At 32.4% G+C, this 27,484-nt stretch overlaps 1 protein-coding gene across 2 annotated transcripts in view; it reads right to left on the reverse strand.

Moving 5' to 3' along the window:
* Window positions 1-27,484, reverse strand: part of LOC108779928 (nephrin) — a 320,256-nt gene that overhangs the window by 66,579 nt on the left and 226,193 nt on the right. For both annotated transcript variants that reach the window (XM_018547494.1, XM_018547495.1), the window contains exon 9: window positions 26,764-26,887. In XM_018547494.1, coding sequence (XP_018402996.1) covers window positions 26,764-26,887 — 124 coding nt within the window. The remainder of the gene's footprint in view (window positions 1-26,763; window positions 26,888-27,484) is intronic.

The raw sequence follows: 27,484 nt of genomic DNA on the forward strand, positions 1-27,484 counted from the left end.
AGAGAGAGAGAAGTACGAAGTAATCGTATGTGAATAAATAATACATTACAACAAGTGGAAATTAATAAAAAATAATAAATAATTCTTTGCGGAAAAAATCCACAATAGTGATAAAATATTATATAATCTATACTTTATTACATTATATCTATAATAATATTTGTAATCAGTAAGTAAAACGATAAATAAAAAATGATCAGCGACGATCTCGCTGGTCACAACTTTCTGTATAACATCGGCAAGTTTCACGCATTATCGCGGATCATAATTTTTCACAGTCGCACGAAAAAATGTCTATGAATGCGACGTGCTTGCCGGAGGCCATAAGTCCGTCACGGATACCGAGGCTCGTCGTAATAACTTTTATCGTTAGGCAAATGATCCGCTCCGTGGCCCACGAAAGCACAGCCATTTTTCCGCTTCCATAGGATTTAGTTAACTCTGCACTTTTTTATGTGAGAATCGTACGCAGCGCAGTGTAAAGAGCACCCGCTTTGCAGCAAAAATGATGTAACTCTCAGCGATGTGAATATATCGCGTGAGATACGTCTCTCAACGTGCTTTTACAACATAGCGGATTACATCGCCGTCTGCAGCGTTATTTCTTTCGTAAGAGTCACGTATTTGTGCGCGACGCGTTTTAAATTCAATCTTCTTTAACTGAGCCGTGCATAATGTAGACGTACGCGTTACATCCTCCGTAAGCAAACGTGCTCACAGGCAACCGGTATGTTGCACTGGTAAAAATTAGACATACTTTTCGTGCTCGCATCTCGTCTGATTTATATTTTACGAGCTTTACTTCGAATAGTATTAATAAAATTATTCGCTTTAATATATACTGTAAGATATCAAAAGAATAATGGAGATAGCAAGAGTGTAGTCCAGTTATCTCTTGAGTTAAATAACATTTTAACTTCCATGTGTTCCAAAATGTAACTCAAATCTTTTCTGTGATTTGTGTTATTTCAAAACAACCAACATCCATGCATGTTAACGTAGATAAATAATAAACTAAATTTAAGTAGATACATTTTGTTGCGTTATATTGTTTATTAACGACATATTGAGTAAACGCAATGGCGGTCTATAGAAATAATGGAAAATAATTCAAATTATTTAATTTGATATTATGAATTTAAAACAGGGTAAATTAAATTAATGACAATATTTTATATATATATCTATAAATATAAATATATATATATAGAGCACATAATCTGTTTTTAGAATTGAAAATGTTATACAATAACTGTAACTCAATAAACAGAAATTTTTGAAATTGTGCCACTTTCGAAACGACGCGACAGCACGATGTAGCGAAAATCAAATTAACGGACCGTATCGGAAATGAAAAATTTCTATCTCAATGTCTAGATTTTCACGGAAATAATTCCGAGAGATAAATTCAATTAGATCAAATAAAGCTAAAAGCTGGATGCATATTTGCCGTGAATGTTTACTCTTTGCGATCCACGTACCGTATACATTTCATCATAACGACACTTACGCTAGATCCGGAGAGCGTTTATGTTAATTTTCTTCCATCGAAGAGATATTTGCTCCTGCTGTCGCACGTTACACGTCAGGCACGAAATTAATTACGGCGACACGCGAATTTCATTCTCGCGCGCCGACCGACACCGCGTTTGCTAAACGATAACGTGCGCGACGTGACATAATTAATTACGGATTTACGACGATCCGTTATGAGTCATTTGTCCGGCGAACTGGGTTTACGCGCGTCCACACGTCGCCACACATTTTCATGCCATCATCGCGGCAAGGCTCAATTTTGTCACTGCAATTTCGCCTATCGTAATTACGTGACACCTAAATAAAGTGTACAAATTATATCAGATAATATGCCTTTCTAGAATTTCTCCATCAAATTTCAACTCACAATCGAGTAATTACAATAAAAGTTTTGCTTGAGATAAAGCATCTCATTTGTAAAGGTAATTATCATTGCAATTATCAATAACATCTTTTAAAAAAATATATGATATAATTCATCGTTTTAGTTAACGTCTATAATCAGAGATACACTTTCTATTTATTAATATAATATTTATTTATTTGCTTTTGAAGCTGGAGAAATAATGATTTTAGCCAATTTTAGAATAAAATATTAATGCACAAAAGTGTTTACTCTTAGATTATTGAATTGTTTACTACTTAGATTATTGAAGTGTTTATTCTTAGATTATTGAATTGATTAAAATTTTTCCAATTTTAAAGTACTTTTTTATCATCTTATTAATAAAAAATATATATCATACAACGCGCGCATTTAGTTATTTATTAAAAATATGTAATGTGTTTTCCTTTTTTTGTCAAACTCAAATAAAAATAAAGTATTAATAAACTAAAAACAAGTTTCGTAAAAAAATAAAAATAAAAAAATTAATAAATCTAAGTTAAATACAGAGTACGAACTTTTTTGCAATTCAATCTATTTGTCTTTCTTAATTTTATCGGACTTATAATTGGTTTTGTACAGATAGAGTTTAAAGATTCAATTTGCAACTAAAGTGCTAAAATTTCAATATCACATATTTTTTAATTTTTGTATATAGTGATTTTTGCATTTCGATTATATAATAATATATTCATAATGTCTTTATCTTTATCTAATACTTTTATAAAATATATCTCGAATTTAAATTTTATAAAATTTCATAAAAAAATGTATATCTATATAACAGAGTTTAGTTTTAAATTTCATTGACATTTTTGCGAATTCTTTTTGTTTCTCTTTCTTTCTTTTTTTAGCTCATTTTTTGTGACGAGGCTTTTAGACCCATATTTTTTCGATGCCGGAACCGAATCTGACTCGATATCGCTTTCGATTCCTCGCCGGATTTATCGCGAATAAATTGCATCGAGTATATATATATATATACATATATATATATATGTGTGTGTATATATATATACATATCACAAATATATACATATATGTATACATATATACACTAACGGAAATATTCAGGAAAAGTCGCTGCCACTCTCTGGTAAAGTCCAGGCGCAGCGGAGATGCGTATTCGTGTGCTTAAAACTACTCGTAAAGTCGAGCACGAAACTTGTCGCGAAAGTCGTTCACGAAAGCTCGACTTCCGTAAAGCTCACTCTTTGTTCCTTTCCCTCTCTCGCGTTTTCTCTCTTTCGGCGAACAGACTCGTATGCAACAGCCGGGAAGACGACCCGCAATTTTCCGTACGAGCGCGTCTCGTCCGTACGTTTCTCGATTATAAGTCCTGACGACGTACTGTATCGCGCGCGTGCGTACATATTGCTTTGTATGCAACGGTGTGCGGGAAAACGTGTACACCGGTCTCCAGCGTGATCTACGACGGATGAAAGTTCGGAGAATGGATGTAGGACCGCCACATCCGTAGCGTAATGATATTTCGCGCAGGAAATTCGAAAGATGACGAATGCCTCTTCAGCGAGCGGATTGTTGTGGCATTTTCTACGATGCACGTATACGGGTGTGTGCATACAAGATGCTGGAACAATTAGATTTTCTACCGATAAACGCGAGCACCATTTCCTCGCTGCTTTATCATCATCATGTCAAATCTTAATATTAAATTTTGTAGAAATCTTAAATCAATGTTTTTAACAAAATGCTGAATATGTATTATTTTGTAACAAAATGTTGAAAATGTGACAATTTTTAATTCAATATTTTGATGTTAATCGAATTGATTGGTAATCGTATTCCAAAATTGCGGTGATATTTTTGCTAATAAATTATTTACAGAGTTTTAAAGATGTGTTTATTGGCATCAATAATATTAAATTGCTTATCAATTTAATTCTTGTTATTACGTATTCTAATTTCAGTCTAAAACTGATTTAAAACAGACAAATAATTGATGCGCAGTTTGAACTAGAAATTGTAAAATTTCTAAAGACACAAAAATATTAGATACCGCAACTCGCCTTGACCAAATATAATATACTCTTCATTCATTTGTGTTAAATGTTTAAAAAATCTTGTTGGTTAGGCAAATAAAATTTATATTATAATTCGAAATTAGACCGACGAAAATAAATCAATATCTGTTCCTAAAAATATTTTAATCTCGGTTCAACTTACTCTTGATCTTTTATCAATTCTTTGAACTATAACTGAAAAATTAAAGCAAAATTAAAATTAAACTACATAAGAAGTAGAAATAGGCATTGATTTATTTTTAAGAAAAATAATCCTATTTTCGATCAAACGCGGATCTTAGTGCTTCAGTATGAATTTATATCCTGCTTACATATCTAGTTCTGCAAATTACACATCGAAATATTTTTTTGCCTTAAAATGCAATCGTGAACATTAAAATTTATATTCTTGTAATTATATTCCAAAAACTATAAATGTTAAAAATAGCTGTGTTTGGTTTAAGCACTCATATGATGTAAGCTTTTCATTCTATCTTCTTTCTACATGTAAAAAGTCAAAAAAAATAGAATAAAGCTTATTATAGAGCGTGGGCGTCAAAACCAAATGCAGCTATTTCTATTAAATCTGTTGCTCAAACTGTTTTGTTTTATTTACACTGCAATATTTAAATGTGTATCGATTTACAATGAGTAAAATCTAGAAATTAAAGTTTTTTAATTTAAATTTAAAATTATGTAAAATCGCTTGTATAATTAAGCTTCCGTTTCTACCGTAATTAAGGTAAGTTAAGTAGTAATTAATACGTTGTCGATCGTATGATAATCCTATGTCAATCCTTGTAAAACACGTTGTCGATCTTACGATAATTCGATTTCGATCCTCGTAATTAATACGTTGTCGGTCTTATGATAACCGATTTCGATCTCGTACACTTGGCTCATATTGTAATTAAAAGTATCAGCTCAGCCGACAATCTCATTTAAACTCGCTGGCGAACACGAGTCTAACGAGCTCGTCGTCGACCGTCAATCAATCAATAATCAATTGAATACTTCCTCGTTCGACAAACAATTCTCCCCGCGGGCGCGGCTTGAAGTGGCATCGACATTTGAGGCATCACGAAACGCATCTCCTTTTATCCGGCGACGGACTGGATTGATAGGAAGCCGCGGTCGAACCGAAACCCGAGATCGAATCTAGTCAATTAAAGTTCAATAGTAATTAAACACGTTACTGACGCAACGCGAAGCTGCCATTCGATGTCGAACTATGCAACCGCATAGCCAACGATAAACTTCCACGAAGTCGGTCAATCTCAACAAACACAATTCATTGTTCGTATATCATTGTTAAGAACTAAATCAAATGTCGAGATGGTTGACGCCGATAACATTATCTTTCTCATTTTAAGATTATACATTGGAAGCTTTCAAGATCTCTCAAGCAGAATTATCTCTCTAATGTTATTCGTTTGCAAAAAAGGTCTATTTTCTGGTCCGAGACGAAGTAAGATTGCAACATATGTAGAAAGAACGATTTTGCTAAAGTATGTAAAAAATTAGCTAGATACAGGTCTGAAATAATTTTGTTGAACCATCAAAAGAATTGCACTCTAAAAAAAATGAGTGTAGATTTAATGCAGTCTCTATATAATTTTGACTGTGTTGATGTTAATATTAACATGAACATGCTGTGAATTTAAAACCCATGATATTAAATCTACATCATGTTGGAGTTCATATAAAAAAGGTGAAAATTATATAAACACCGTATAATGTTAAATTCTCATCCATATTTTTTAAAATGAAGGAATCTCAAGTATTGCTGCAAAAAGTCAACTTTCTAGCAACTACTTTGAATGTCTTACATAATTATTTCTATAGTCCAACAGAATTATTTTTAGATTTATCTTCTATAATTAATCCTCAAGTACTGAAGTTGGTTCGTGGGCGAAAAAAAAAATAAAAACATTACACCTGTCTCATTTTCAGTATTTTCACAAAGACGGATTTATAACGATTTGATTATAATAATAAAACATAGATTTATAAAATTCCTGTGTTTTTATTTCAGTTTTTTTTTTGTAATTGATATCGCAGGGACGAATCTCAATAGAAGTGTCACTATCCTTTACTTCAGCACTTATAAGTTAAAATTTTAGATACTTCAGCCTTTCTGTATAATATATTGGTCCGCACTTTCGCTATTCTATAAAACGACAAAAAACCATCGAAAGTGAAGTGTAAATTTTCGTATATAAATAGAAAACGAGACTCCGCAGCTCGTTCTCGTACGCGGCAAAATGGAACGACAAGAATCGCGAGATTGAAGCAATTTCGATGGAAGGCCACACTACTGCGTATGGTATTCCATTTGAAGCAGCCAAGCGTGCAGCGTGTACACATTGTGCTCACGGCCGTGAATAAGTGCACGCGTCGCGACACACGAATTTGTGTACACGCACATATACGCTCGAAATGGGTTGACCCGCGCGCGGGTCAACCCACGTCGATTAATCGGCTTCACCTCGAGTCGACGAACTAATCTGTTTACAATATACATGGTCGGATCTAATGGCCGGGTAGACCCGATCGGGCGACACGCAATACATGATTATATTCCGGAAGTTACGCCGTGCCGCGCCGTTCGCGCCGTTCCGCGGGAAATCGAATCGCGTCGGACCAACCCGCCATCCACTTCCACCTCGTTATTACGCGAAGCCGAATCGGATTAATAGCCGCCACCGGACGGTACTGGCCCGGACATCGAACTAAATATAATTATCTGCGATGCGCATTGCGCGGTTAGCCAAGAGGAAGCGTAACGGAAAACAAGAGAAAATTTATCTGAACAAATAAATTAAATGTATTTTCCTTAATCATCCTGTCGCTAGGTCTATTAGACCCACTCAATTATAAATCTCTTTGTCGAAAGTATCAAATCAATTTTTCTTATGTTACATCTGCTGGATTATTCCTCTTAAAATATATTCTGTCAAATATATTAAAGATTAAATTTAAACTAATTCTTTAAAATTAAATAACATTTTGTTAAGTTTAACTTCTATGTGTATCAAAAAATAATTATTTAAACACATTTTAACTCATTTCTATGATTGAATTGAATTAGTTTCAAAATAAACACAAATGTTCATATTAACGTATGTATTTACTTTATAAGTATTAAATTAAATTTGAATTAAATTTAATATATTTCTTAAATTTAGTTATCTCTCTAACTCCATTGTTTAATTAAATTAATGACGTTATTTAGTAGAAGTAATAACGATTTTTAGAAATGATTAAAAATGTCTCAATCTGGATAAATTAATATTAAGGCTTCTGAATACTCAGCCAAGAACTCGCCATGGTAAAAGGCTGAACTAATAGGCGTGGAAAAGTGATGTTTTGGCCAGTTTTGACGACAAATTTTTTCTTGCGTGCCATTTCGTCAATATTTGCTTACTTGTGAAAATGTGACTTCCCTCGTACTCGTGAAAGTCCTAAAAATTGACGGAAACTGTAGTTATCGTGAAATTTTATACGTATAAAAGCGTATATTTCACTCGTTTCATCAGCTGTTAAATTGTGTGATTCTGCCCGAGTATAGACTAACTTTACGTGCTTTTTACGACCATTTACTGACTATCAGAGGAGGAAAGGACAGTTTCCGGCAATTTTCACAAGTGTTTTTAAATTTATCCAAATTGTCTTTATTAAAAAATGGCACACAAGAAAAATTAATGTGTTTTTCTCGCCTATGACGTCACAATTCCAACATGGCTGTCGCCGGAATTCAGGAGCCTTAACAGTATATGGTACTCAATATATTTATTCTCTCTTTCTTTTTTTATAGAAATTATTAATTTAATTCCTTAAAATTAATTAGTGCCTTTTAATTAATAATAAATTAAATGGATTTTATAGAGGTTTTACAGAATCAGTGTGTTACAGATTTAAGCGTCAGCTTCGAAAGATTAACAGTACATACACTTAAATTCATAGTGTCCAATTATAGTCAATTATACCTATGTACAATTTAAGTTACTTATTTTTAATAATTTTTATAAATCGTTACTGGTCTTACTCTATATGTCATTAATTTATCTAAAACAATAAACAATAATAATTTAATACATGAAGATGTATTAAATTTAACTCAAATTTAATTTATTATTTACTAAATGTGTATGTTAATATAGATGTTGCTTACTTTAAAATTAACACACTTAAAATCTGTAGTGTCAAATTTAATTTAAATTAAGTCGCCACTGCTCCTATTCAATATATCATTATTTTATATTAAAATAGTGAAATTTAACACTATATAATATAATTTGATACTATACAGTATCAAATTGACAGTATATAATTTTAACTTTAAATATTGTTTTAGTATAAAATAACAATATGGTATATTAAGTTGGAACAGTGGCGATTTATTAAATTAGATTAAATTTTATACTATAAGTTAACAGCACAGAAATGAATTTATATTATGACACACGCATGGAAGTTGAAAATAAAATATTATTTAAGTCAAGAGATTAGGTTACCATTGCTTCTTTCATATCTATAATAGCATAGTTGATTTAAATAAGTCAGAGAAGTAGATAAGTAAAAGAATATAATTCACGCAAGTTGATTTTTAACTCTATTGTAAAAAGAAGAATTTTGCAAGGATTCTTTGCAAAGATGATTATTATAGAGATCGGCGAAAGGAAGATAATTTTCGAGCGCCGTGTTGAATAACCGGCAGTATTAATATTTGCACATACATACACACACCAGAAAATTGAATAAGAGAGCCGAATATTATCTCAGCAATTAACTCGTTCCTGCACGTGTTTTGACTTACGCCGCACAGCTTGCCTCGAAGTTTGGTTGTGGTAATTGCAGTATTTAGACATTATTGCGCAATAAATACACAGCTTCTCTCCTCTTTCGAACACCATCCCGACGTACAGTCGAACACGATGCATTCGTGCGAAAGTTGCTTCCTTCTCGTTCTAACGAGTAACTTTTATGTGCGATTACGACGCGCGGGTAATTAATTAGACGGCAATCCCGTGCTCGCAAAGTTCGGGCTTTCCTTGCGATTTCGCGGGAACGTGCGGCGCAAACAATCGCGCGGATAGTTATTTACACCGTTTCTTGTTTCGCGGCGACAGTCGCGCGCGACGGTAGTTATTAATTAGATGCCCGCTGCCGCTGCCATCGCTGTTTTGCCCTCTCTCTTTTGACACGCGTATCCACGTCCGTTCTCCGACGCGGCGTTCTTAGACGACCCGAATTTGCAATTTACGATGAGTAACTTCGGTAACTACGTCTATTTTGCGCGCGCGAAATCGGCAGATTGCTGCCGGGACGAGTGTATTTCGGGATCGGCAATCTTCCGGAAGACGCCGACGCGCCCCATGCCAAATTCCCTCAGGAATTGCATTATCCATTTACCTACTTCAAGCTAATCTCATTCAGTTAATTCATTATAATTAGTAAATCTAACGTATAAGCGTCTTTAGAAGAAAGACACACCATTAATATCAAAAGTAAACTTTCGATTCTTTAACGATTCTTTCTAATATTTTCAATTAAATACCGATTGATTCAATCGTTAATAAAAAATATTATAAAATTTTAATGCAAATATTGCAAATGTTATGGAAGTCTTCATAATATTGCATACACACACATACATATTTTAATAAATATCTTTTAATATAATATATAATAATATATACATTTTATTATATTACAGTTTTATCGGTTTCATTCTTTTTTTCTCATTTTAAATTCTTTATTTAAGCAAGGGAGATTCAAGAGAAAAAGAATTTAATTAATTATAATACACTGAAATTAATAATTAATGAAATATATATTAATTTATGATATTTTTGATTGCATTTCTCGTGTATAAAATGCTTGGCAGAAAGAGTAATATAAATAATAAAATTCTTATTAAATTTGAAGATAATTTTTCTTTTATCAGAATTATACTATCATCATTTATCACGTTTACCAAAGTTTGCTCTGTGGACTATTTCTTCATTATTCAATCATTTTCATATTCTTGCAAAATTTACTCTGATATAAATTTTGGACGACTGGACTTATGTGGCTCGCAATTCTTGATAAATATAAGTATATTTCATAATGTAATACAGTATATGATATACATATACTGTATTTTGTGAGTTTTATATAAATGCATTCTCGTATATACATAAGAAATCGATATAATACATATATTTGCATATACATGCAGGGCGAGTTTTTTAATTCATTGATTGATCAATCGCATTGTGCGCAAACGCAACTTTTACGGAACAAAATTACATTTGCGCATAATGCAATTAATCAATCGATAAATTAAAAAACTCTCCCATATTCTAGGATTCAATATTGACAATGACTTATTCTTGCCCATCTATTCCAGTTTTACGAAACGTTAAATTTATTTATAATGTTTCAATTTAATTCTTCTCTTATTATAATTTAGTACGTATACATATGTATGTATTTCACATATACCTTATACATACTGAACATAATTCTCACAGATCCATTATCCTAAATTAAAGTAAAATATGTCTCACTAAAAATCTGTCACTCACCGATACGATGCGCGGCAGCGGAGTTGTGTTATTACCATACATATTTAAACAAATTACATCGAACTACAGAATATAAAAATATTTAAATTACACATGCTCAAAATAACATTTAAAAAACCGTTTGATGTACGTCAAATAATTCTAAATACGATTGCGCAAGTGTACAAAGAAATATGAAGTTAAATAATAATATTACTCGTACTCTACAGTTGCTCCGCTATTGTCTAATGTACGTCTCTCTCTTCTTATATTCTTCTATTCCTGCTTCTTCATAGCATAACGTTCATTCGCAAAAACAATGTTAATTACAATCGCACGGCACTTTGTTGTACGGCACTACTGATGTTAATCGTACGCGACCTATCTTATTAGTCTTATTACAAGACTAACGCGAGGAGATATCATTTGCGATAGCTAAGTAGCTAAGTGGCTTTGGTCCAACAAGTTGATTATATTAATTGATTGTATGGAATGGTTTAGTATGCCGAGTTGTCACTACGATGTTTCGATAGATAGTACGATACGCAGAGCAATTTGCGTCGCTACCTGTCTGTTCAACTGTCTTTGCTCGAATAACGAGGCGGCGCAACGGTGACCTTAATAGATCTGTCTTCTGTAATTGAACTAATGTACTTCGGAACTTAAAGTGAGATAGATATATGTTTCATTTTTGGCGACAGCGAGAAAGAGTCCTAGTGCAGTTCTGGCATAAGAGTGTCTGCAGCTGTGACCAACGTATATATATATATATGCCACATTTAACAAATATACACATACATGACATACATAATTATCCATATTAAATGTAGTTAATATTTAGGAAATTTGTGTGCAAAGTTGGCGTATATATTGTCCGTATTGTCTGGGAGCGCCTTAAGAATAAAAAAAATAGACTTACTACAAAAAAATAGATTTTTTGTAGTAAGTCACAAACGGGTGTCGAATGTCGTCTGCTTATTCAACGAATTTTTTATCTCTGTCATATATACCGAATTATTGTGCTCTTCATATTTCGAATTAATTTCAATAAATAAATTGCTACCATACATTTTTATGCTTTTGTTTCATGGACTTATCAAATGATTAATTAAACTTGATATTGAGAACATTTTCACAACTCACGGTTAACTCTTAATGGAGGTTCAACTTATTTCTCTTTCTTTTTAATTCTAAATTAAAAAAAAAAGAAATATAAGTTAAACTTTAATTAAATGTTAACCATGAGTTTGTAAGGCCGGAATCAGACTACGCATTGAACATTGAGATTAAAGATTGAAAGATTGAAATTTGGCCAATCAAAATAATAGGAGCAAAAATTCTTTTATTCTCATTGGTCAAATTTCAATTTTTAATCTTCAATCTCAATTTTCAATGCGTAGTCTGATTCCGGTCTAAAACTAGGCTTTAAAAATTTAATGGAAATATTGCTAACGATTTTAATTAACCAAAAAATCACTATATGAACTAAGATATGGTGATCTAATTTTTTCTGCTATATAACTGTTATATTAATCAATACAAATTATAAGTTTAAGTACTATTGACAGATTGACTGATTAATGTGTGCATGTGTATAATGAATATATATATAATCAGTGCACACGAATCATTAACTTAAGGGATCTGCAAGTTATTCCATCACAGTCATCTAAGAGCATACAAGAGTTCGTTGCAAAATGCGCTCTCCGCTTTCACGGCGATAAATAATCGTACGAGACCGACCGCGAACATTTATCGCGAACTGTGATTTGTGGAGGACCACTGGGGGACAACGGAACGGGGGAGGAAACGGTGGAAAGGGGAGAGGGGATGGTCGAGAAATCATTTTTGCCGGTTGGAAAAACTGTTTTTTTTTTTATACCCTTTGCAAGATTCATTTCGCCTAATCGATTTTCCACCGACAGCTCCGAGACCATGCACATTTTTGCTTTTACTTTACCGCGATGATATATAAATACGACAGCGGCATTCTATTTTTCTTCTCGATTAATTCACGCGGCGGGACTATCTCAGCGGAAATTCTATCGTGAGTTTACCATGATATTTTACTCGGAAGATTGGAAAGTTACGGATATAGACAGCGTATAAAAGTATTTGCTTTTCTTTTTCTTTTCAATCGCAGATATTAAAAATAAAAAAAAGTTCGAGAAGCTTTCAATATCGAATTGTTGTGGGTGATCACATTGAACAATAATTATCCTCAGGTGTAAATAAGTGCATTGAAAAATAACTTCATTTGCTCCCTTTATATCTCGACAGCAGATAATAATTTAATCTTCTTTCAGTGAATAATTAGATATTTTTAATGTTTGATAAAGAAAACGCTCTATACCTGTTGTTAAAAATTAAATAAGTAATTAAAATTAGAATAGAAAAAGGTATAATCCATTTAGATACAAATGTTTGATTAATCAGAAAAAAGGATTTTAATGTGGACTAAGAAACTCAAAGAATGTTTTAAACTCTTCAAAACATTTGTAGCATTAAATACACTGCAACCAAAATAAACAATATGGATATTGACATGCTTTTAATAAATAATAAACTATAATAAATAATAAATATATTTCAGTTAAATATTCAATATATTTTTTTGAGTTTAATTGTTTAACTCCAATGTTTTAATTAAATTAACGATGTACTTGATAAGAGCAGTGGCGACCTAAAGAAATAAATAAATAAATAACAATTATGCTCTCTAAAAATAAATCAATGGATTACTTCTGAAAAACATTAAAAATTCGACGATTCCACCAATTATAAGTGTAGCATTAAAGTTACTGATTCATTTTTAGACCATATGATGATAGAGGTATGATTCGAGTTATTTTTAATCATTTCAACATTCTAAAAAAAATATATCGATGTCAATTTAACACCATGTAGGTCTGTATAATTCTGACAATGTCGGTGTAAATATTAACACCAACATGCGGTATAGATTTAAAATCTCTGATTTTTATAGCAATTTAAAACACCCATGGTGTTAAAATCCAGATTATGTTGGTGTTAAACATTAATACGAATACGGTGAGAATTATAAGTATGACACCGCATCGTATTAAATTCACACCAATATTATTTAGAGAGTGTACACTGCTCTCACTCAAAATATTAATTGACATCACGAATTTAGTAGTATACCTATACTTTGCTTGACATTCGCACGATGATCATTCTCTCACGTACCATTTACACGACCGATTTCTCTTTCATTTCAGATGATTTATTCGAGATAATGACGGCAAGTAAGCCGCGTGGCTTTGCTTAAAGTAACGTTCATTTATACAGAAAGCACGCGTGCCCGGCTGCAATTGCGGATATTCCGTCCGTGCGGTCGCATGAACGTACCATGCGGCCCGGACCGTCCGGTAATGGACGGGCGGGAAATAGCTTTCCGGTAAATGAACACGCGCTATGCCCCCGCATTCTGCCTCGGACGACGATTCTCGTCCTCGTGCGACCGAACAGATCGTTAACCACGTGACGCGGACGATGCCGTCGACCTCTTTCCTTCCGTTTTCTCCACCGCGCACTGAGTGCACCCTGCATCCTGCTTCCTTCCGTTTCGTCATAAACTCACTGCCTGACCGCGGTGACCCTCACCGTGCTTTAAATCGTAATTCCTAAAGCTCGTCCCGCGCGTCGTCGGTAAAATGTTGACCCGAAGAATCTTTGTATCGTAAAGTATCCCTCTTATCATGAATATATTTAAACACAACTTTATAATACAGTTTAGTATATAATAGCGACATTATAGAATTTATCTTCTAAATTTCTTAGAGTGAAATCTCTCTGTAAAAGAGTTAAAATAACGGTACTACTGAAAAAGAGTAAAAAATTTACACTCTTGAATAAGAATAGCAGATTTTCACTCTTTTTCAATGGCAGTATTTTAACTTTTTTCGAGTGAGATTTTTATCCAAGAAATTTAGAGAGTACATTTTAAATATTTTTTGTTTTAAAATTTGAAATTATAATAAAATCTATATCTATTATAACAGATACTGCAATGTTATGTATTCAAAGAAGCAATAATAATAGCTCAATTTTCCTTAAATAACGTTTTATTATTTAAAACTTTCAAGTGTATTAAAACGGAAATTAATTCATTCTGCGGTTAGTTTCAAAGTAAACAATGTTTATATTATATTATCATTATATGCACTTAGTAAATAATAAATTAAATTTGAGTTTCATTAGTATACATGTTGAGTTAAATTGTTTTAACTCCATTATTTTAATTAAATTATGATATATGTATGTTGAGTAGAAGTAGTGACTTTTATAAAAATGATTAAAAAGTAACTTAAGTTCAGTATAATTTAACATTATAGATTTAACAAGTTCTTTTTGCGTGAGACCGAAAATACACTAAATCTTTCTCTGTGTTCAGAATTTATTAAATAATTTATTTATTTGTAATATGTGAAAATATAAAAATTAATCAATGTTATTATTGCATGTTTCAAATTACGATCATTTAGAAAGCGAACTTTTTAATGAGATAATGAATGCAAGAAGCTCGAATCTCGTAAACCAAGTAATTTTGAATTTCTCAATTAAAGTTCCCTTTTCGCTATTACTGCAGATTAATTAGTCCATGTTGAATGGATATATCAGACAGGGTTAATATCACGGTAGATTTATTTTCACGCATCGTCGCCGACCAATTGACGTTCGAGTAAATCATTACCGGCAGTCACGCCCATTACTTCCGAGAGCAACAGGAGTATTCTAAATTCTATCCTACTAATTCTCACATCGGGCAATAGACCACCTACCTCGACTATGGAATCGCCACGCTTGAAATTCCCGCACGCGACACGAGTTATTAAATTCTTCGATTAGATGGAGACGGGGATATACAAAAAGCTTAACGTTGAGCCCGTGCTCGAGCAACGGACGGCTTGTGGCCAGCCACAGGTGGGCAAAGCCGTTCATCCCTTTCAGCCCTTCTTTGGTTTTACCCCGATGATCCCTCGCGAGATCTTACCCGTGAGATATTAGTCAATCGATCAGTATAAAAGGCCTCAAAACTCCGATTTTTTTTTTACAGAAATATCTCACGCTCTTTTCATTACAGTAAAATTATATATTATAAATACGGTATAAATATATTGATGTTTACGTATCCTTAATTTTCAAGAATATCAATAAGCATGGAAAGAACGATTTTGTTGTTGAAGTATTTAAAAATTTAGCTGAATAACAGATTTGAAATAATTTCTTTTTATTTAGATTATTAAAATAATTATTTAAGATACTCAAATTATCTTCTATAGAACATTTTTTTAAGCAGTATTATTATTACCGCTTAACATTTCACATAATTACTGTAATGGATCAATAAAATAATTTTCAGATCTGTAATAAGTTAAATTCTTAGATATTTCAGTAAACTTGTTTTGTTCATGTGATATTAAGATCAGATTTCATATAAAGCATAAATTAAAAATTGTTTTCAAATTTCTACCGAGAGAGACAATGCCGTGTTTATACTGTCATTAATTTACGGATACGGGGATGTGTTCTAGATCGACTGTAGGCGACGAAAGCCTCACTTTCAATTAATTTGGGTTTCGGGGCGTTCTATTATGCGCATTACGGCATTACAACGCGAATTCGAATGAGCAAGCGCGAGGCTGTGTCTGACGAAGTACGCGCCGTTACCACTGCCGCCGACTCGAGCCTGACGTTGATAGATTCGTCGTTGTACCATTAGGTAGGATAGACTGCGCAGTTATGGGATGCTTTATTACAATAATGGCCGCCCATTTTCCCGATGAACGACCTGAGTTCGCCTGCGGTTACGTGGGATACGAATGCCGATGTTCAGAAACTCTAGGTATCGATACCATTAGTCATGCTACACTTGAAAAATTCGTATCGGTGCTATCAAACTCTTTACACGTCACATTCTAACACACAAGTAGGAATATTACTCGCAGATATCGGATGTCGATTCGCTTGTTACTTTAAAAAACAAGAATCGATGTTATCCGTTAATCTTTTTGGAAAAAAAAATAAAAAAAATTTTGTTAGACAAAAATATTTTTAAATGCTGTGTTAGTTTATATTTATTATTTATTTTTAAATGCTTCCTCAAGTAAGATAAGCTCTTTATACATTAAATTTTTTTTGTGTTCGGGAAATTGAAGGATTTATCAATTATCTTCGATAGTAAAAGAATTCGTACTAAAATTATTGCTGTTCGTTCAACGGATTTTCAAATAGCTGAAAATTGTAAAAATGCCGTGTGTTTATATCTATTTACTCTTATTTTTGGTACTGTCGTGACAAAGACCATCGAAACAACGTCAATATCTGCGAAGTACGACCAAATGCAAAAAAATTCAACTAAATAGAAAATGTCAACGAATCGAAATAACTGAAAATACAATTGCCACTTCAATTATACGAATAATCCGAAAGTCGTTTAGAGAATCGATCAGTTTTTCGATCGTTCGTTAAACGAATATCGACAGTTCTAGTTGAAATGCATTTATAAAAATTTCGCCGCACGCTCTTTGTGACAAGATAATGGATTTTACTTTGTCGTAATTTTATATCGTTGATCAAGGACGATAGGCGTTCGTTCAACCACTGTTTTTCGCAAACGTTTTAAATTATTGAGTTTCTATGACGCAAACTGCGCTTTTATTGTAATTGCGGCTGTTGCACATGCTTTTTGATCCTACAAATTAAACGTTGTGGTCTACACGATAGCATATGTATTTTTTTTCCCTAAAAGCCATGATCGATATTGGTCACCAGATGAAATATATGTGCCTCTCTAAAAATTATATTTTACTTGCATGACTTTTTTCGAGTGCACTCCTTCCTCTTGTGTAATCTTTCGTTTTAATCCAATTTTATTTTATTTTTTTATCTAATCGCATTCTGCACTTTATGACGAGGAACTAAAAAAATATTTGTTTCACTATTTATATGAACCATTAAAATTACTTCGCTGCAATCACTTCAATATGTAATAAAATGCTTTCACATACATATATGTTCAAAATAGCCATTGAGAGACCAGTAATACGTGTAATGTCGCATTTTTCACAGGTATACGCTGAATGGTACGTTCATGGCGCGTTTATAGCCCGATCATAATTGCTATTCGTTACTGCGCGTTGTTTAGTACAGCGGTATACGGGCGATTGCCATTTGGAACCTGTCCAAAGTTATTATCCAGATCTCGCGCGTTTTCAGTATGTCGTTACAGTATATGGCAGACTGCGTACAAGCAATATCATGCAAATCTCGATTTCGTCGCAGTTGTATCTTTCAAACGATTGAATTTGTACAGAATACCAAATCTCTGACGTGATTTCCCTCATTTTTATCCCATTCAAAAATTATGTGTATCTCTTTTTTTAGTAAGATTAAATTGTAATCTCTCTGTTCTATCTATTAATATTTAACGTTTAATGTAGTAGAAGCGAGATATGTATTCGTATGCTTCAGAATAAATTTTTACACAGAGCAGTTTTAAAATATAGACTCAAGACGTTTATTTACATACCCTCGAAATTTACCCACTACTTGTCGGACTAAAATCATGGAGCGTGGGGAAATTTGATAAATGTCAGAGCCCGAGAGGTCGAATCAAATTTCATTTCGCCGCGACATTTTATGCGTCGCCAACGCGAAGTCATAACGAAAGCGCGAGGAGGAGCCGACTAACGAGAACGAATTTTATTTCGCGTTCGTATCCTCTCGGAGATAAACTCATTTTACGAGCGGGACAAATAGAAAAATCCGCGCCGCGTTGTTTTCTCGCAAAAGTATGTCATATGATATAGGCAAAGTCGCGGTCGAAAGTTTGTCGTATCGCCAGAGATTTGTTGTTGAACAAACTATAATTATTAAGTTACATACATAAGCCGTTTTTTTGAAAGTGGTATAAGTTTAATTAAGAAAAAATAAGTTAATGTTCCAATTTTATTTTTAACAACAAACTAAACATCGTAATATTGACATAAATTCTATGTTTAACTAAATCTGATACTAACTCATTTTTTTTTTCAAATTGGACTTCAACCACTTAAAAAAAACGACTATCATTTAACACTGAACGCAGAATATAATTATGAATTAATATCCAGCATATGTAAGTGTTAAAGGATTACAGGAAAAAACACACAGTTTTATTACTATCTAAAAATTTAGCTAAATTTAGATCTGAAAACAATTTTGTTGGACCATCAAAATAATTATGTAGAACGCTTAAGCATAATAAGTAAGTAGGTAATGCAAAAAGTTTTAACATTCTAACAATCAATTTCAGTCCTACATAATCACTTTGATGGTCTAATAAAATTATTTTCAGATTAGTATTCTTTGCTTACAAAAAATATTACGACGTATTATATAGTTTGTTGTTAAAAATAAAATTAGACCATTATAGAATATAATAGTTTGATTGCACTTGAAGACGGTATTAAGTACACTCGTAATTTTTTTAAGAGATCGTTAATCTCATAATAGTGTTCTTAAATAAATAAATAAATAAATTATAAATTACCCTTAAATTAAAAAATAAATAAATAAATTTAATAAATAATATATAAATTTAAGTGGCTTAAAAATAAACAAAATAAGAAGTCGAGCATACGCCACACACTGGATCGTATTAGTGAAAGTTATCTACATTATAAAATACAATTACATAATTACAATAGACGTTTCGAACCTAAATGTGGTCATCTTCAGTATACAATAAACTTAAAACAATGCGAAACAGAATAATACAAGGATAAAATTAAATTGTGTGTTAAGTATTAGTCCTTATAATTATCTAAAATGTAATAATTTTATAATGTCATTACGCAAGTCAATGTTGTAATTGTTCGACGTATAACTTGTATGAATTTAAATGATTGCGGTAAATCGTGATATTATTCGTGATAAAAAAAAAAACAGTTTGTTGGAATATGTCTTAATTCTTGCCTGAGTTGGATTCATTAATTTACAATTCATCTGTTCCGTGTAAAGAACAAGATTGTTGGAAGTCCTGGAACGACCCGCAACGTCCTGAAATGTTCCGCAACGTCCCGGAACGTCCCGCAACGTTCAGGAATGTCCCGCAACATCCTGGAATGTCCCGCAACATCCCGGAACGTTCCGCAAAGTCCCGCAACGTCCCCACAACATTTTCATTGAAGTACAATTAATGCTATCAGGGCACGTCAAGTTTTTTCTTTACCATAATCCAGTTGACAATTTTAGCAACTTTCGGTCCATCTTATGTGTCTTGCGTAATAAAATACTTGGATAATTACATTTATTTCATTTCCGTTTTTGATTAAGAAAAATTCAATACCTTTTTTATGCATTTAACGTATATTTTTTCTTTTTTTAAAAAGGTTTTTTTAAATACAAACTTTTCTCTTAAAATCGAGAATTTTTTCGAAAATCGACAAGATTATTACAAATATATTACAGATACTGTGAATTTGTTTAGGAATACATGCTAGCGTTGTAAACTGGTGTGTAACGAGACCTGATTTCTTTGACGGTAGCTGTCACGTGTAGCTTGCTGTCAAATGTCAGTTTCTGAGATAAACAAAAGGGAAATGATGCGATTGCATCGGACAGTTGCATCGTCGTTTGCATCGATAATATTCCTTGCGGCTACGGAAACGTCGCCGCGAATAAAACTATTTCGGATTCGTATGCAAAACAGTCATCCCGATAAACTGATGTATGAAGAAAGAGCAAAAGATTCACCGCAAATATGCATTAACAGAATCAAATTGATAAAATGTAAAATAAAAATTGGAAGCCAATATAACCTTTGGCTTTTCAAGTCTTTTGAAGTTTTTAAAACCAGTACTTTTCAATTGTAAAACGAGTAGGAGAGAATGGGGGAATTGCAAACATGAGGTAAACACAAATGATACTATTACAGTATCTAATAGAGTAGTACTATTAGAGTGATAACCTTTCATTTCCAGTGATAGTCTGATATTTAGTGCTGCATTGTAATACGTGATCGTAGAACGCACACGTCGTTTGAGATAAATACTGTTACATGCTTTTAAGGATTGTGATATAGGGAAGAATAAGGAAATTGCTAATTTTTAAGAGAAAGTTAAATAAAACGGATGATAATTTATCAAGTATAAAAATCTGCAATTAAACAATATTTTGCTATAATTAATGTTTATATATATATATATTGTATTCTCCAAGTGTGCTACTCGAAAACTTTTTGGATTTTTGATTTGGCTGAAATTTTGATATATTATAGTACCCATCGCAAGAAGCTACCATGATTTTTTTCGAATTTTTTTAATCAATATAGTCATGAGATATGAATTTTTTTTTCAAAATTCGCAATTTTCAAATGCTTATAACTTTGCGAAAAATAATCCAAATAAAACGTTCTTTTTTTTAAATTGTGTGTTTGTTCTCTAGATTTAAAAAAAAAATATCAAGAAAAATTTCAAAATTGTTTTTTAATTTAATGTAAAAAATTATTAATTTTTCAAAGTATGACACGTTTAAATTAAAAAAAAATTTTCATAAAAACTTAGATTTATTTGATGATTTTTAAGACTAATTTGAACGTGGACAAATTTTTCCTTCTATTTTTTTTCGAATTAATTTTTTTTCAATTTTGCATTTTTTTACACGATATATAGACACAAACTCGTGACATTTTTATTTCCTAAAATTTTCGGTTGATTCTCAATGTAATAACTTATTTTTATATATTTATCTATTTTAAAAAAAAGGGTTTTCGTGATTGATATTACTTTTATACTAAAATTATCGTTTTCTTATTATATAAATTTTTTTACAAAATAACTCTTCATTTTTATAAATTGTTATTATTGTGCATTCTTATTTGTAAGAGTACGGCTACACTTCTGCATACAAAAATTAAGCTTGCATGTATACAATTACTAAATGTGATTAGTTTTGCCCATAGTAACGCAAAACGTAGTAGGAAAGTTTTATGGGCAAAACTAATCAAATTTAGTAATTCACAGAGCTGCTTTGTGAAGTTGGCACCCCTAAATGCGAATTTTGATAAAATCATTATTGCATTCGTTTGTCCACTGTTTGTCCACGTTTGTCCACCCTATTTTTATTATATTTTTCATAATAACGAAAAATAATCATTTGGGGATGCTGCAATTTTTTTTGTGTATAACTTTTTTGGAGGGTGGACAAATGAAAATAACGGATGGACAAACGTGGACAAACGAATGCAATAATAGTTTTATCAAAATTCGCATTTATAGGGGTACCGACTTCTCAGAGCAGCTCTGTGAAGTTGGCACCCCTAAATGCGAATTTTGATAAAACTATTATTGCATTCGTTTGTTCACTGTTTGTCCACGTTTGTTCACCCATTACTTTCGTTTGTCCACACTATTTTTATTATATTTTTTATAATAATGAAAAATAATCACTTCGGGGTGCAACAACTTTTTTTTGGAGGGTGGACAAATGAAAATAACGGGTGGACAAACGTGGACAAACAGTGGACAAACGAATGCAATAATGATTTTACCAAAATTCGCATTTAGGGATGCCGACTTTCTCAGAGCAGCTCTGTGAATATATATATATATATGTGTGTGTGTGTGTGTGTGTGTGTGTGTAATTAATATCGTAATTTAAAAAAAAAACACAAAAACAATTTGGCATTGCCTGGCAGCAAGTAAATTCCACACACACACACACACACACACACACACACACACAAACGACGAAGTTTTGGTTTTATTTAATATTACAGTTTATATTGATAATATTATACAAATATAATTTTATTGCAATTTAAAATTCAGTAATTGGAATATTATCTTTTCAATAAAGATTTTTATAATTAATAAATAAATCGTCGCCTTCATTTTATATTTATCCAACACAGAAAAAAGTTTATTGAAATTCCTAAAAGCTACACTGATTCAGCAAATTTAGAACCGAAATATATGGTACAGTCAGTCAGTTTATTATGTTAAAGTAAAGTTGTACAGTTGAATGAAATTAACGATTACAGGTAATAATCAAATTTGTTGTGTAAATACAGTAAATTTATTGATAATATTTTTAGCAAAGATAATTTTCTATGAAAATTAATATATACATCAAAATTTTTAACAAAACATGCTGATTAAAATAGCGCGTGCTACTGTAATAAAGAAAACTTGATACATTAGCAATTTTTATTGTAGCAAAGGTTTAGCTGAATTAGCATACCGATAATTGTTTACAAACACGATTTCTTTCTTAAACCATCAAAATTTCTAAATTATAAATGTTGAATTCATGCAGCAAGCTATAGCTATGCTGAACCATCTAACCTATTCTTTCCATGTAAGAGTGTTTGCTGTCTCTCTCTTTCTCTCTCTTACATGATTTTTTTAGTTTTACTGAAGATCGGTACGTTGCCTGAGATTGTTTGATCATATTTGATTTAAAAGGAATATTCTCCCCCATATATCAAATAACGAGTTGACTCGCGTGGTTAGCTGGGTCCTCGAGAATTCCTCACGGCTGCGCCGGTGGCGATTAACCGTCGGGCTAATGCCAAATACCTACATATAACACCGAACGCGAGGATAATATCGGATGCACCGTTCGGTCGATCGGATGGGCAGCCGTAAATAAACGGATAACGATAGCTCTCGTATCTCCGCGGCGCGAGCGTGAGCAGACGTTCCTGAATCGCGCGTTTACGCACAACGGATTGGACAGTTATGTAATTTCGAGGTGGAGGCGAAGTGGCCAAAGCGATATTGAATCACATGGAACTATACATGTATGAAGAGTCATATGCGCGAAACGAGAAACTCGTACTTTCATTATCCTACGCTATCGCATGAACAGCGGATGAGATACTTGCATTTAAGATCGTGATTACAAGAGAAATAAAATAGTTTTTATAATTATTTATTAAAAATTTATAAAGAGCGTGTAAAACTAATTATGAGATAAATTCGAGTAAATTAAGAGAGAATTAATATTGCTAAAATTCAATATAATTATTGTAATTAATTTCGTTGAAATCATTCAAATTCATTAATATAATTAATTTAATTGATAGAATGTTTCCTCTTCCCCAGAGATGATTTACTATAATGGAATAATGGAATTGAGTTCATTAATTTGCAAACTGATTAAAACTGATTGTACGAGTATTTAATTTCCAAACTTAATGTTCATATTCTACATTGTAAGATAAAATAAGATGCTTTTTATGTTTTGAAGATATAGTTTCGCGATGCGGGGGATAAAATTTAAATTGCTTAAAATTATGAATGAAAAGGGTCTTGTCATACAAGGGTACTATGTTGCAAAGGTTTTACATAGCGCGAGGCTTTTCCATTTTATCCTTTTACTTTCGAAACTGGTCGCCTAAGTAAGCGTGTTACTTTTGTACGTTCTCTCACTGGCGCATCCATGCATCGCGCAAGCTATTGGAATCGAATTAATGTCCCTTTACGTTCGCGCAAGAACACTTCAGACCGGTACAACCAATCCAAATTGTTACGCCGCGGCTCAAAGGACCGTTTCGGGCCCTTGAGCAAGGCCCGCTCCGACGACGTCCTCTATACGATCACCAGAGCTGAAACAACGTCTCACTAATATGAGTTAACTTTCGGAAAACGTAATTGTGCCAATGAAATCTTCGGATAATTGACTAATTCAATATTTTCTATTAAAATCGCGAGATGGTTTATATTAAAATCATGAGATTCAATAATGATTATGTGTTATAAATATTGCAATATCTCCGGAAAAAAAACTTGTTATATTAAAGAAAAAATATTACGCGATAAAAAGTCATTTAAATCAAAATTGTAAAATGATTTTCTGATCTAATTTATTCAAAGTTTCTCATAACTTTTATTTTAACGAATTTAATCTTTATTTTAATCAATCTCTCTCTCTCTCTCTCTCTTCCTTCCCGCATTGTTCCTTATAAGAATATTTAAAAATACGTAGAATACAAAAAGTAAAATTTCATTTCCGTCTGATTTCATATGACATGAGAAATGACTTTTAATACTTCTCTATAAAAGAATACTACATACATGATATTTATGCGCGATACGAATACGGTTTTTACAACCAATTTCGAATTGTTTCTCAGAATGGAATTTCTTGCAGTTTCGTGTAAAAATGGTGTTTGCACGATTCTCAAGTCCGAGTACCTAGTATTATTGGTTTCGACAGAGTGATACTGACCACGTACCGACGATCTTATAACGGCGAAAGTATCAACTATGGTTATTTCCGGCTGTTTACTTCCACGCCGCGTGGTCAACGCAAGCAATTACACTGTGCAAAGTTCAGTCTCAGCTGCTCCAATTTGCACTCAGCAACAGAAAAGAGGCTGTTACGTGCAGAGTGGGTAGCGAATGCCTACCCTTTTCGAAACATTTGGTGTAAGTGCTCTCCTCTCTTCCTTTCTCTCTCTCTCTCTCTTCCGCGTAATTTTCTCTTGTGGACTTCCGAATATAAATTAGAATTAGAAAACTGAAAGCTTGTGTGATCAAACGAAACTATTTGGAAACTATAATTTGCTTTTCCGAGAAATATTATTTTGCTATATATTGATTGCTTTAACTTTGTTAAGAAAATATCAATATTGAGCTGAATAGAGAATTGGTAAAATTAGGAAGAGAGAAATTAATTATTAAATAATTGACAACTCGCCAATTTAGCATTTATATATATATATAATATTCAACGTATATATGTTCATATAATATGCGATTTTTAATATATGTTTTAAATTGCTCTGAAGAGAGAAAATTTTCTGCTATTAAAAATTTCCATTTCAGAATTTACATCTTAATTTCCATACAAGTTTCAAAAACAAAAGAGAACGACCAGGTAATTATTTATGGTTCACTATAACATTTTATCACGGTTGGACCGTTCATTACACCATGTTGTTTTGTAATACCGTTTAACGTTTATTAACGTTTAATAACGTTTACAGCTCGGCCCGATGTTCAATGTTATCTGATAGTCTTGCACTACACCCATTTAACTTTTTAATGGATAATGAACCTGTTATTGTGTCTCCCATCCCATGAATATTTAAATTTGTTAGCTAATTATACAGACTTTATTTTTGCCTGATTATTACCGTGATTTTGGTATCATAAATAGCAGTGTTTTCCCATAGGACGTAGGGAGTTGATTCAGCCAATTTTCGGGATGCGTATCTCTTTACACAGCCATTTTATAATACGATCGGTATATGATGGATAAATATGTACTTAACAGTGTACGCTTGGGTTAAAACAGCAACAAATAATTTGTCGAACTGCAACTGATGGCTAATTGTAAGTACTTAATACAAACAATTGACTATTTAAGTTAATTTCTGAAATTAGTACAATATCCCTAAAAATATGCATATATTATATATGACAATGTATATAGTTCTCTACAGACAACATGTAATAATATTCAAAGTTGTAATACAATAATACATCAAATTCATAAAAAATGTATAAATTGAGATATCAAATGTATTGTTATAAAACAGTGTTATTTTTCTTTCAATTTCTTAACGAGTATTGTTCTCTTTTATAAGGATGACCAAGAGACTTACGAAAATGACTCTTGTCTAAAAGCAACCATATGAGACGCCTATTGTTCAAACTCGTTCGAATGAAATTCTAATCGCTTATACGAGTTATGAAGAAAATCTCACGCCGGCTTTTAGAAATTTCTCAGTATAATCGAATTTATTCTTCCTCCCGGCGTGATAATTGATAAAAGAATCATTACTCCGATTGGTGTTTTGGAAAAATTATTCGCGTTTACGTCAAGCATCGAAAAAATGCTTATCCGTATCGAATTATCGATTATAGGATTACACTAAAAATACTCAAAGTGTCTCGCAATGACTACAGTTTTTTTTCTAACAACGGAAATTAAATTTTATAAGAATTTCAGAAGAAATTTGTCAACATAAAAAATGCAGTAAAAAAATAAATATCATTTTTCAAGAATACGCGTAATTGATTCACATTCGATACCGCGAAATCAATAAAATAATTTTTTGAAACCAATATTTTTGTGTAGTCCTGCGATATGTACGTATATATGTATCTGGTTATATGTATAGTCCAATGATATATGTATACATATCTGGTTGCAGCGGGAACATTATTCGTATCGTGACGTAGCCACGTTTCGCGAATACGCGAGTCACCGTCATATTATCGACCATCATTCGACCTGTACTTACAGTGCACTCTCAGCTTCCATCGGTCCTCGATACTGGCATCCGGCAGCTTTGGATTCTCGGCACGACACACCAGGAACTTCCCCTCGTCCTCCACCGTCGGCGTGAATTGCAGACTCACACCGTCCTGCAATTGCGAATAGCAGTCATTCGTCTTCGCTCCCCGCTCGGGATACTGATTTATCAGAAGTTCCAGCGAGAAGCTTGCTTCGCGTCCTTTAAACGGGTTTCAACACGGACGAAATTTTCAATAATTTTTTTTGCATTTATCGCTATCGGTTAAGCGTCATTAATCGTTATTAGAGTATAAATTCGGATATATCTGTGATAGGTATGCAAGTGAGAAAATATTAAATTATAAATATAGAAATGTGATATAAAATTATAATATATATTATATATCGCGCACGCTTAATCGTATCTATTATAATAATTTAACACAAAACAACAATTAGAAATATTAAATATGTTAGATACGCAATTCTTTAACGTGTTATATTATAATAAATATAATTAATTTATGATTTATAATATCAAATTTTGTCACAATTTCAATTATCCTATCACACTAATTTTATGTCTGTTTCGCATTCTAAATGTTATATCGTTGTTTTGCCGGTATTATCTTATTATGGAGATTACAGTCGGGGCGAATTGTAACGCAAGCGTCAAAAATAAACAATTTCATAACATTCCTGTGTTGTATTTCAATTCCTCGTCCCCC

This window comes from Cyphomyrmex costatus, unplaced genomic scaffold (genome assembly GCF_001594065.2).
Source record: "Cyphomyrmex costatus isolate MS0001 unplaced genomic scaffold, Ccosl1.0 scaffold640, whole genome shotgun sequence".
Taxonomy (NCBI): domain Eukaryota; kingdom Metazoa; phylum Arthropoda; class Insecta; order Hymenoptera; family Formicidae; genus Cyphomyrmex; species Cyphomyrmex costatus.